We start from the raw sequence: 13,100 nt of genomic DNA on the forward strand, positions 1-13,100 counted from the left end.
GTCCTACCTGTTCGGCTAACGACCCTCCACCAGTCAAGGAAGCGGTGGGTGAGAGTGGACACCCATTAAGCTGCCATTTTATAGGCAACAACCTTATACCCCCTTATAGACCGGCTTCGTGAATGAGGCCTACTAATGGTAAGACGACTTGCTCTTATACATATAATATATTAATAATATAAGGGTGTATTTTAGACATTTAAAATACTTGATGGTTTAATCTATTAATTAAACTAGACTTTTAATTTAATTAAACTCAAACCATATATTTATGGATTTAATAATACTCTTTTAATTAAACGCTTTAATTAACTATTAATAAAGTCCATAAGAGTTAATTTGAACTATTCAACAAAACATCATAATTCCAATTATTAAACTCAAAATTAAAACCATTTAATTAATTGTTTAAGTTATGAACCCAAGAGTTTTAGAATTCAATTCTTTTTTTCATAAAAAACTTTTCTCAAATTCCAAAACTTGAGGGCAAGTTTTGTAATTCTTGAAAACCTTTGGATTCCATAACTTATGGAATTAATGCTGTTTTATGATGAAACTTTCCATGTTCCATAACTTAAGAACAAGTTATGGAATTCTTTAAAACATTAACACCAAATTTTGTAACTCCATAAAAACTTTGAATCAAATTTTTTTTTTAAAAAAAACTTTCATATCCATAACTTATGGAAGTTTCAAAAACCCTTAAGGTCACAACTTTAAAAAAAACTTTTGAGCTCCAAAATTTTATGACAAAATTTGTAACTCCTTAAAACATTTAGATCAAACTTTTAAAACTAATAAAATAATCATATCATTTTATCTTTTACTAAATTTGACCTAATTCAACTCATATAAAAAATGATTCAAATTTTACAAATAATTCGTTTTTCACAAAACAAGTAATTATCTTAAAATTTGACAAACGTCATGTTTTTTTTTTCCTTTTTTTCCAACTTGAAAATAAAACATTTGCATCAATATAACAGAAAACAACCCATGGCTCTGATACCACTGTTTGGTTTTGAGCATTCTAACACTCCTATGGTGTACATGCAACCCTATAAACCTTGGATCTATGTTTTCTCTATTATACATGCAAATATTAACTATTCCAAGGTTTCATCCTAACTAGCATATTAAGAAGCACCTATACTACAAAGTTCTAGTTAGATGACATACCTTTTGATGTAGCTTGATGTCTTCAAGCTTTAAGAGCTTAGCCCCAATAGTGTGGAAGCCTCAAATGGAATCACAAATCACCAAAACACCTTGGAAGAACTTGAGAGAATATGTATGCACACTAAAATCGGCCCACTCTTATTTTCACACACTTGTGCCAATTTTGTGAGCCAAGGACCCCTTTATATATTATGGAGGATTAGGGTTACATCCATGTAAACCCTAATACCCATGACCTTTCATTTACATAGGATCCATGGGTTAAAAGCTCCATGGACCATCCATGAAAGCTTAGCCCAACCTAAATGAACTTGGCCCATTCCATATATATAAGAGTCCATATTTAATTAGTTCTTTTTGATCACTTAATTAATTCTAAATTAATTCTTGATCAATACTAATTAAATAATATGATTCCATATTAATATATTAGAACTTATAATACATTAATATAAATCATAAATATACTATTCTCAAAAGACTATCCATATAAATTGTGTCGGTGAAGTGCAACCCAAATGGACCATGTCGGGTCGGGTCAAGTACATACCAAATATAGTTATGGACTTAGACATTAAATCAACAGTAACATCCCAAAAATCAAGGCCAAAAATTTCATTTTTATTTAAGTGGTTTATAAAATAACTTATCAAGACATTGCCAAAATCATGTCAATATATAAAACCATAGTGTCATGTCTCAAAATCATATCATACAAAGTTATAAAATATCAGAGTACAATCCCAGAAAACTCTAAGCGGAAATCATGTGTGCGTGTGTGATGCGCTGCTACACCACCGGCTCCTTCCCCTTGGACGAAAAGGTACCTGAAACCAAAACTGAAACTGTAAGCACAAAGCTTAGTGAGTTCCCCCATCATACCACATACCATACAACACATAGCATACAAACTGCCGGGCAATTCTGGGGCGCCCGTCCTACCCATGTCAAGCCATTCTGGGGTGCTGACCTACCCATGTCGAGCTATTCTTGGGTGCTGACCTACCCATGTCAAGTCGTTCTGGGGTGCTGACCTACCCATGTCAAGCTAATCTGGGGTGCTGACCTACCCATGTCAAGCTATTCTGGGGAGCTCACCTACCCATGTCAAGCTATTCTGGGGTGCTGACCTACCCATGTCAAGCTATTCTGGGGAGCTGACCTGCCCTCCGGTTTATCTCAACCGAACACGGGGACTATTTCACCCCCTATTACTAACACATAATATCATATCATAATCATGTTGTCAGACATATCTGGGGTGTCCGACCTACCCATTGGTCCTAACGACCGAATCGGGGACTAGTCCCCTTCTACTGATACTATCTCACATAACATAGCAACTAGCAACTAGCATACTCACATATCCAGCAATCTAGCATACTCATATATCCAACAATAACAGACCATACAATTATCACAAAGATAATCATCCCAACTAACAATTACTAGTGGGCCGGCCTTGGTGCCTTAGACCCACTCCTATCGGAAGGTAACTCACCTCGATGTCGTGTAGCGTCTGAACTGTCCTCGGCGTGAAGGTCGGCTCTCCTCGACTCCTCAATCCCTACACGACAATCCTCAAGCCATCAAACCGAACATATGACCCTAACCAGGGTCAATACCATAACCAGTCAAAGTCAACCTTGGTCAAAGTCAACACCTAGTTGACCTGACTCGCCGAGTTGGTCCACCAACTCGCCGAGTCCATACTCTACTAATCCGATCCAACCCCGACTCCACTCGTCGAGTCTAGCAAGAACTCGACGGGTTCTCCTTCATTCAACCCATCGGGACCATCTTCATCCGACTCGTCGAGTTCCTCCTTGAACTCGGCGAGCTCATCTCCCTTATAAGAATGTGTCCGATCTACGACTCGCCGAGTTGTATGAACAACTCGCCGAGTCCATCTTCAAAGATTGGGAGATTGCCTTGGACTCGCCGAGTCTGTTCATACACTCGTCGAGTCCCATGATTCCCAGGTTCCTTTTCGTGTGTAAACATCTAAGGGACTTTCCTCCTTAACAACTGGTCCGTCCACAGAAAGGAGTTGGTGGTCATAACACCGTGACTCGCCGAGTCCTAAGAACAACTCGTCGAGTCCATCCATGACCAACACTATACAGTCGATTTTAATGGGCCTTAATACCACAAAACCATAGATCTGGCCCCCTAATGTCCATTTCATACGTAAAGCTCCAAACTTGGTGCACATACATGGGGGTTTTGGCTCAAAAAGCCATAAAAAGTGCTCTACAAGATGCATGGGGCTCTCATGGCCATAAAGTTGGCACCTTTATGCCATGAGACCCTTCTAATGACTCAGATCTGAAGTCAAAACCTCATATGACACTCCACAAATCCGAATATGGCTTGGAAAGCCGTAAATGTGCCCAAAACCCAAGTCTAAAGATGAATAACACACATAGAAGACCAAGACAGGGGCATTTTACCTTGATTGTGCTGAAAATGGAACTAGATCTCTGAATCTCTAAGTCCCAACTCGAACTCTCAAGCTTCTTTCTTCTTCTTCAAGCTTCACAAACCACCAAATGCACCAAAATGGCCTTAGAACACACAAAAACGGCTAGGGTTTCGATACACAACTTTCTGGGAGTGATAAGGGCGATGGAGGCTGAGATAAGGTGTTTAAATAGGATGCAAACCCTTAGATTTAGGGTTTTACTCAACCAACACCTACTCGCCGAGTCAGTCTTCCGACTCGTCGAGTAGGTCACTTAAACTGTCGGCGGGTCACGACTCTACTCGACGAGTTGGGCCTCCAACTCGTCGAGTCCCAGAGAAAAACAAAAAATACTTGAATAAAAGGCATACAAGGAATCGGGTGTTACACCTCATACATCAGAATTCCAAAATATTAAATAACTAATAAAAATTTACCTCAAGTCGCAAAATTCCGAATGTTGGAATTTCGAACTCGGATTTACTGGTTCAGGACATCTGCTTCAAAAATCATTCAATCGATTTATCATTTATACCCAAAGACTAAGTGAAAACTGAGAAATCAAAAAGAAGAAAACGGATTAGAGAAAAACACTCTTCTTACTTCTGGTTTAAACGTGAAATTCGGAGAAAAAGCAATCATTTAATGGTTGCAATCGAATTACCATTTATACCCAATGAATAAGACGGAAAAATTCAGAGGTATTGTGGCTTCTTGGTTCTTTAGTGCGGGAATTTTTGAAACTCATTTCTCCATTCTAGGGTTTAGATAAAATACATAATTCATTGCCACAAATAGGTATGTACAGACGACATGCGTCGCCTGCACAAAGTCACCTCCACAACATCATTTACTTGTAGTAAGTATGGTAGCGGCGGAAATAAGAGATGTTGGGGTAGGGGTGGCCAGAATCGGCGACGTTGGGGGTAGGGGTGTCGGGTTGAAATTAGGGAAAGAGAATGGATGATTGAAATTAGGGTAAGATGTTTTTAGTGGAGAATTTAGGAGGGACGGCGTGGGGAACCGAAATATTGAGAGGAAACTTAAAAATAAAACGTCTCAATATTTTTGAAAATGTTTCACTTTATTTTCAAATTTTTTTGAACAAAAGTCTCAGTTATTTTATTTTGATTCAAATTAACAATTTTTTTTTTCTTTTAACAGGAAATGACATATTATCATGTAAAATCAAATAATTAAGACTTTTCTGTTCAAAAAAAAAAAATTGGGACTAAAGTGAAACTTTTCAGAAAATATTAAGACTTTTCTGACAATTTTTCAATTTAAAATTAGCGAAAATATGGGAGGGAACTAAAAATCAGCAACACGTCTATTGATATCTACCAAGTCATATTTAGGGTTTAAGGAGCATCGTAATTTCCATCGCCGGATCCCTAACAAATTCGTTGTTGATTAGCGACAAATATATCTCATTTTCTAGTAGTGAAAGAAGGAGAAGGGTGGGGTTGGGTTGGGATATGGTATGGGTAGGAGTGGGGTGATATAAATATGAGTCGTTTTTATTTTATATTGTTAATTAATATATATGAATAAAAAAGAAAAATAAATTAAAAAGGTGAAAATGGTCATATAGATTCTATATGTACTATGGATGTAAAAAAATGTATTTTCTTTAAACCAAAGACTATGTTTTGTTACTTTTTCAAAAGGTCGGACAAAAAGTATGCTGCATATCAAACACCAAGGAGTCAGGGACCTAAAGGGCAATTTACTCTTAAATATAATAACCGCATGAAACCAAACACATAATTTTGTCTTTGATATATCATCTCTACAATCTTATGAAGCCAACTATTTCCGCTTCACATTTCAAACATGTTATAAGGGTAAATTACATAAATCGTCCCTCGTGCAAGTGTCAAAAAACATGTTTAATCTCTATTTTTAAAATTAACTCGGATCGTCCCTCGTTTGGTTTAACCTTGCATGCTTCATCCATGAAAAACGATTTTTGTTGCAAACTTAGTCCATGCCAAGAGTGAATTGACAATAATACCCTTATCTTTTTATTTTTCAATTAATTTGATATTTTTATTATTATTTTCAATTTAAAAAAATAGGGCCCACTATACCATCTCCCCGTCACTTTCCCCACCCTCACATTTTTACTGATCGGAAACACAGGCACACTCAATGAAAAGGAAAAATGAGACACAGCTCGTCGGCAAGTCACCAGCAAGTCACAACCATCACCACTGCCTCCATCCTCCGGTGAACCTTATGTCTACATCTATCATCGTGTCCAACCAACTCCCTCACTTCCAACGACGTTTGAGGCCATCACCTCGCCGAAGAAGGTTGACTTTACAGAGCCGCCTTCACCATAGATTGGCACTGAAATCAGTTGTGTTGTGAGCTGTCATTGTCATTGTAGATCTGTACTGAAACCCTAATGTTGTCTGAAACCCTAACTATCGCCACCTCTATTCGAAAGCATATAGATATGAGGTAGTGGTTATATATTTCTGCGATGGTGGTGACTATGACTCTTCCAGGTGTACATCAGAAAAGATGAAGGGATACAACAACTATCCAGGGTTTGTTTTGACACTTCATATGGCGACGATGATTTAGGGCTACGCCGGAAAAGTTCTTCCTTTTCAATTTGGGGTTCGTCGATCTGTTCTTCCTTTTCAGTCTAGATTCACCAGAAAAGTTGGAGATCTGAGAGAGAAAGGGGTCCGAGAGCAAATGAGAGGAGATAGAGGGTTGTTAGAGTCTTAAAAGTGTCGCCGGAGCTGACTTCCACTCACCGGAGTATTGGAGCTGGTGGCTTCTTCCAACAAACATAAAAAACCGAACCCTGGTGGTGGTGCTTATACTCGGCGGTAGTGATGGTTGTGTTGGTTAATGGAAATAATGAAAGAACCATATATTTAATTAAACCATTTCATTTAATAGATTAACAGTTAATAATTAATAAATAAATCAAAAAAGAAATAAATAAGAGCAAAATGGTCTTTTTATGCATGGAGGGATGAAGTGTGCAACTTTTAAACAAACGAGGGACGGTCCGAGTTAATTTTTGAAAATAAGGACTAAACACGCTTTCTCGCATATGCACGAGGGACGATTAGTGTAATTTACCCATGTTATAACTTGAAGTGGGGGTGGTATTTCCATGTTATAACATGGTATTAAGAAGAGAGATAAGAAGAAAGAAAAAATTTGATTGGTGGATGAAGGAATAACTAATCAAAATAAGTGTTTTATCCCGTCTTCGTTACAATTAGATATACCATAACACCCCCTTAACGAAAAAAGAGGTGGTGCTCATTGCGTTAACACGACGTTATGGCCGCCACCTCAGCCATAACGCGAGCAAAAAATTGCCCATACCGCATGGTCTAAAACCAGTGGCGGAACCGGAAATTTTGATATGGGGGTACAAACATTGTTAATATATTATATGTAGTTATCTAATATCGAGCATTAAAAAACATGTTATAATTTATTTAGTTGGGGGTACAATAACATAAAACATGTTTACAAATAATATATTTTATATATATAAAACAATTTTTTGGGGGTATTGTAGTACCCCAACGCCCCATCTAGCTCCGCCACTCTCTAAAACCATGCATGCTTTGTACATGAATATTTGTGAACACCTGTTTTGGAAATTTTATAGGAATAATCAGACCATGATCCAATCTTTCGGTAATATAAAATAATGAAATAAACAATTAATAATTTAATTTCAAGAATTCCAAAAGAATAAGAAAAGTTAATTTGACACTCCCACAACGTAACGTACCTTCTGTGCCCATCAGATCAGACTGAAGTCAACATAGGAGTCATTCAATATTATTATTATTTTTTTAATTTATATTTTCTCTTATTAACTATGTTGTCAACTCCTTGCTTGTTTAGTACACAAAGTCCATAAATTAATGAATTAAACGACAACATATGTATGAACTCGATTAGAATTTATGTACATTAATCAACTTCGTGGATTACTATATATGTTATCATTTAAATGGTTTTTACAACAGCTTACTCAAATATGGATGTAGCAGTTTTGATTTAATTTCATATATTCATCGAAAATTATAGCATTTTTTTAACATTCTTTAGAATAACATGTTTCAAAGTAAAAGGGGAGCCTCTAGCGGGTCCTAAAAGGCGAGCATCCGTTCAAACATATAGAACAACTAGGGGTGTGCGCGGTGCGGTTTAAAGTCAAAACCGCAAACCGCACCGCATATGCGGTTTGAATATTTTAGAAACCGCACCACAGATGTTCAAAACCGCGTTATGCGGTGCGGTTTGATGCGGACGGTTTATGCGGTTTGGTTGCGGTTTGATCAGTTGTTCAACATTAAATCTATCAAAAAAACCAAAAAACTGACCCAGTTAAAAATTTTGATTGCTTTTATTTTATAAAACCAAATACAATTTTCAAGTTAAATCGTTTTTAATAAATTGTGATTCATGCTACTATAGTTTTGCAAGTGTCACTGTTATTGCTTTATATTGCCGTTATAGTTGTTATATTCTTATAAACCGTGGGATGTTGATCTAATAGTGATTTAATGTTACGTTATAGATATTTGGTTATTGTAAGAAATATATTTAAATACATCGTTTCTAAATCGTGATTTGAAGTTATAATAAAGTAAAGAAAAAAAGTATATATATAACATGCGGTGCGCTGCGGTTTGAACCGCGGTTTTATAAATACAAACCACAAACCACACCGCATAGTGCGGTTTGATAAAATGACAAACCGCAAACCGCACCACAAAATTCTAAACTGCATTACGCGGTGCGGTTTGGTGCGGTGCGGACGGTTTGTGCGGTTTTTTGCACACCCCTAATAACAACTAGTGGCACACGTATGAAAAAAAATAATTTTGCTTTGATAATATTAAGGTTCAGAGAGTTCATGGGATGATTAGCAACAAATATAAATACGTTATTGTTTTAATTTTGTTTAAAAATAGAAGTATATTGGTGTTTTATGTAAAAATAAAGTACATTTATGTTACGGTTTAAAAATAAAATTACAATGTTGTTTAGACTTAAAAATAAATATAAGTTCTTGTTTTGAAGTAAAAAAAGAGTTACACTTTTGCTTTAAAAATAAAAATAAAAGTACATTTTTATTTTGGGTTATATATAAAAATATACTTAAATTTGTATGTACATATGAATACTACCTCTTCTCTGTCGTGCCAGTACAAAGAAGTGTTTTGCGGAGAGAGAGAGAGAGAGAGAGAGAGAGAGAGAGAGAGAGAGAGAGAGAGAGAGAGAGAGAGAGAGAGAGAGAGAGAGAGAGAGAGAGAGAGAGAGAGACTAATTATATAAAGAAAAAGCGGATGTAGAATGGAAAGGAAATATGGCAGCTTCTACAAAATTCTACATCACATTAAGCTTATTTTCTCTACTTTTTCTTGCTATTTATTTATTTCCATGGAATAAGACTCATAATTTTCTCATAGTCTCCAATTTGCTATCAACATCAACCACTAAGTTTTTGCAACATGAAGCTAAACCGAATATCAAAGTATTTTGTTTGTCTTCCTTTTAGTTTTATTCTTCTACTCTTTTTGATACTAAAGCGTTTACTCTTTTGTTCTTGCTAAACTATTTTTATGATGTATGCTTTTTGTTAGAAAAAACTGGCAATTGAAGAACAGTTAGCTAAAGCAAGAGGCAAAATTCACAAAGCTATTGTTGAGAAAAGATTTGCATCGAATCAGAAAAATGGGAGTTTCATTCCAATAGGAACCATGTACAAGAATTCATTCGCCTTTGTTCAGTTAAGTATTTGGACCAGTTAATTTTCATCAATCGTTTAGCCCTTTTATTCTTCAAAACAATATTTATTTTCTCCCATATGTTTGAATAGTATTTTTCTTAGACCCTTTTCATGTATTTACACAACTTTTATGTGGTAAACTATGTTTAATTTTTCTTCTATCTTTCTTAAGCATTATAGTTGTGTTAATGCAACTTTTTAGAGTTTTTAATAACTTTTAGTTTTAGAAAAAAAAACTCAAGAAAAATAAAAAGCTTTGTTCATATGAATTTTAAGCTTTTATTTTAAACAACATGTCCGTTATCCATAAGCTATTTCAAATAGCTTTTAGAGTTTTTTTTTATGTTTTTGGTTTTTATATAATTTTACATCTTTAAAATCTAAAAGCTACTTTTGACTTACTTCTGCAAAATAAAAAAAATACAACTTTCAACTATCAACTACCAGCTAATTTTGTCAAACGTTTATGATTTCTTGTTTTCCTCGAGAATAATGTGACATAAAATTTAAGAAAGATTTATATATGTTTTAGTATTGTCATATTGTCCTCAATTTTCATGTTACATTTATACACTTTTCTTTTAGGGGTTTGGGGGGGGGGGGGGGGGGGGGTTAACAATCCTCGGTGTATAACTTTCTTTTATTACTTATTTGTTAACACATGTGAGATATAATACATAACTAAATATTCTTCTACATTATCTTCCTACCTATGTGATAAATAGTGACAAATGTCGCATTTTCATAAAATTATTAATATTTTAGTATACTTGTCATTATTTCAATACTTTAAAAAATAGAAAAATAAATATGAAAATATTTAATTTCTCTAACTAAATAAATATATATGAGAAACATCATGTAACAATAAGCGACTCAATGACAATTATGAAGTAGTTAAATAGAAGATTATGCCCTAGCTCTATTATATTATTCTATTTGGTCATGATACCATGGTAAAACGTGAACAGAAAACGTGTTTCAGAAAACTTGAATTTGAACCGACCTAGCTTTCTCAAGTCAGTAACTTGAGAAATTAAATATCTTCCTACCTTATCTTCCTACCTATGTGATAAATAGTGACAAGTGTCGTATTTTTATAAAATTATTAATATTTTAGTATACTTGTCATTATTTCAATACGTTAAAAAATAGAAAAATAAATATGAAAATATTTAATTTCTCTAACTACATAAATATATATGAAAAACATCATGTAACAATAAGCGACTCAGTGGCAATTATGAAGTAGTTAAATAGAAGATTATGCCCTAGCTCTATTATATTATTCTATCTGGTCATGATACCATGGTAAAACGTGAACAGAAAATGTGTTTCAGAAAACTTGAATTTGAACAGACCTAGCTTTCTCAAGTCAATAACTCGTCGTGCCTTTTGTTAATAGAAATTAATATTTATTAAAAGATTGGAAGCATAAAAACAGATGATTATGATCAAATATTTATTAATTCAAAACTATATGAATTCTATTAAAACCTTCTTTAAAACAAAATTTCATTAGGGATGCTAAAAAAGAAGGCAGACAAAATTGTATTTTTTTGAGCTCATATCTATAAACCCTAAGATATATAGTTTCCTTTTTAATCATTTACAGAAGCAAACATAAAAACATAAGTTATTTGACTTTTAGCCCCTTAATTTCTAAATTTCTAATTTGGATCAATCAAACAGGAGTCATACTGAGATGATGAAGACATTCAAGATATGGACATATAAGGAAGGTGATATTCCCTTGATGCATAATGGTCCGATGAAAAGTATATACAGTGCCGAGGGTCATTTCATCGAGGAGATGGAGAGAAACGGAAACCCTCTCGCGGCTAAGCATCCTGATGAAGCTCATGCTTTTTTTATCCCCATAAGTGTAGCCAAGATTGTTCACTACCTCTTCACACCTGCAGAAGCCTATGGTTTTCTAGAACGGATGCAAACCATATTCGAAGACTACATTGACATCATTTCACAAAGGTACCCGTATTGGAACCGCATCAATGGAGCTGATCATTTCTTTGTTTCTTGTCATGATTGGGTATGTACATTTCTATTAAGTTAGATAGACTACTAACTAACTAGGTCTTACAACCGATAGCTAGCTAAGTACATATATGTATCTTGTAGTCGATCTATGTGAACTAACTGAATCATATATATATATATATATATATATATATATTCGTATAACAGGGGCCAATTGTTTCGCGCAACAACCCTAAACTCTTTGGAAATCTCATAAGAGTGCTTTGCAACGCCAACATTTCCGAAGGTTTCATTCCCATGCGAGATGTGTCCATGACAGAGATTAACGGGCCATACAACAGTATCCCGAATGTGAGTGGTGGCCAATCACCTCATAATCGGTCGATCTTGGCATTTTTTGCTGGTGGAAACCATGGTGTTGTACGAAATAAGTTGTTCCAACATTGGGGAAGCAATGAAGACAATGATATACAGATTTACACTTACCTTCAAGAAAACCAAAACTACACTGACTTGCTAAGTGGAAGTAAGTATTGCCTATGCCCAAGCGGTTATGAAGTTGCAAGTGCTAGGATAACTGAAGCAATCTACGTGGGATGCATCCCCGTCATAATAAAGAATCAATATGTTTTACCATATAGTGATGTGTTGGATTGGAGTCAGTTTTCTGTGCAAGTACCCGTAATGAAGATTCCAGATCTCAAAAGAATTTTGGAGGATATACCTTTTTCAAAGTATTTGGAAATGCAAAAAAGGGTATTGGAAGTACAAAAACACTTCACGGTTCACATTCCAATCGAAAATTTTGATGTTTTTCACATGATTCTTCATTCTGTTTGGCTAAGAAGAATTAACATTCAGTTACTAAAATTTTGATGAAAACCAGGTGATCATAATTGTAATGTTTTAAATGTAGTTCGCAATGGAAGTATTTACTTTTGATGTTAACATCATAAATTAAGTTTGTACTGCAAAAAGGGCTATTTCCCACAACCACACCTGTCATTTTTGACATATTTCTGATGAAAAAAGTCTATTAGCAAGAATGCGTGAGTAGTTTTCTCCGATCCATTTCTGACAGGTTTAATGACAACTTATCGAAAAGTTTCGTAACAGACTTCCGACCTATGTTTTAGTAACAGGTTTACCGATGGATTCTATTACCATTTTATGGTAAACTATAAGCAGTTAAAATTGTGGAAAATTATTTAAAATCCAGATTTTTTTTGTATATAATACAAAATTATCCAATGGAAATAACAACAAATAAAGTTTAACAACTTCAACCACAAATACCCAAAAAAAAGTTTTTAACACATTCCACAAACATAAGTCTTAAAAAATGTGTCTAATTGTAACAAAATGCGAACTCAATACATTCCCAAAATCATCATTTCATTCACTATGAAACAGATGGTTTACATCAAACAAATTAATACAACTGAAATCCCCACTACAAATCACACTCAACACTTTTGATTTACAAGAAACTAAGTATCTGTACAATAGAAACCCTAAACAATGAAACCCTAATATTGGAATGAGATGAGAGACGAGTGACGAGAGGAAATATCTTGTAAAAAAATGAGTTCAACTAGGAAATGAACCACGAAACAACAACAAATACCCATGGCACTCTGCTGACCCATGCATTGGGTTTGGATCGACAAA

At 34.8% G+C, this 13,100-nt stretch overlaps 1 protein-coding gene across 1 annotated transcript; it reads left to right on the plus strand.

The window, feature by feature from the left end:
- Positions 1-9,006: 9,006 nt before the first annotated feature.
- On the plus strand, positions 9,007-12,422 carry LOC145116816 (putative glycosyltransferase At5g20260). The gene is made up of 4 exons (XM_079053131.1): positions 9,007-9,176; positions 9,286-9,431; positions 11,124-11,481; positions 11,637-12,422. The coding sequence occupies exons 1-4, from the start codon at positions 9,009-9,011 to the stop codon at positions 12,303-12,305; spliced, it is 1,341 nt and encodes a 446-aa protein (XP_078909257.1). The 5' UTR covers positions 9,007-9,008; the 3' UTR covers positions 12,306-12,422.
- The last annotated feature ends 678 nt before the right edge of the window (positions 12,423-13,100 follow it).

Source organism: Lactuca virosa, chromosome 5 (genome assembly GCF_052849685.1).
Source record: "Lactuca virosa cultivar CGN04683 chromosome 5, Lactuca_virosa_CGN04683_v6, whole genome shotgun sequence".
Lineage (NCBI taxonomy): Eukaryota > Viridiplantae > Streptophyta > Magnoliopsida > Asterales > Asteraceae > Lactuca > Lactuca virosa.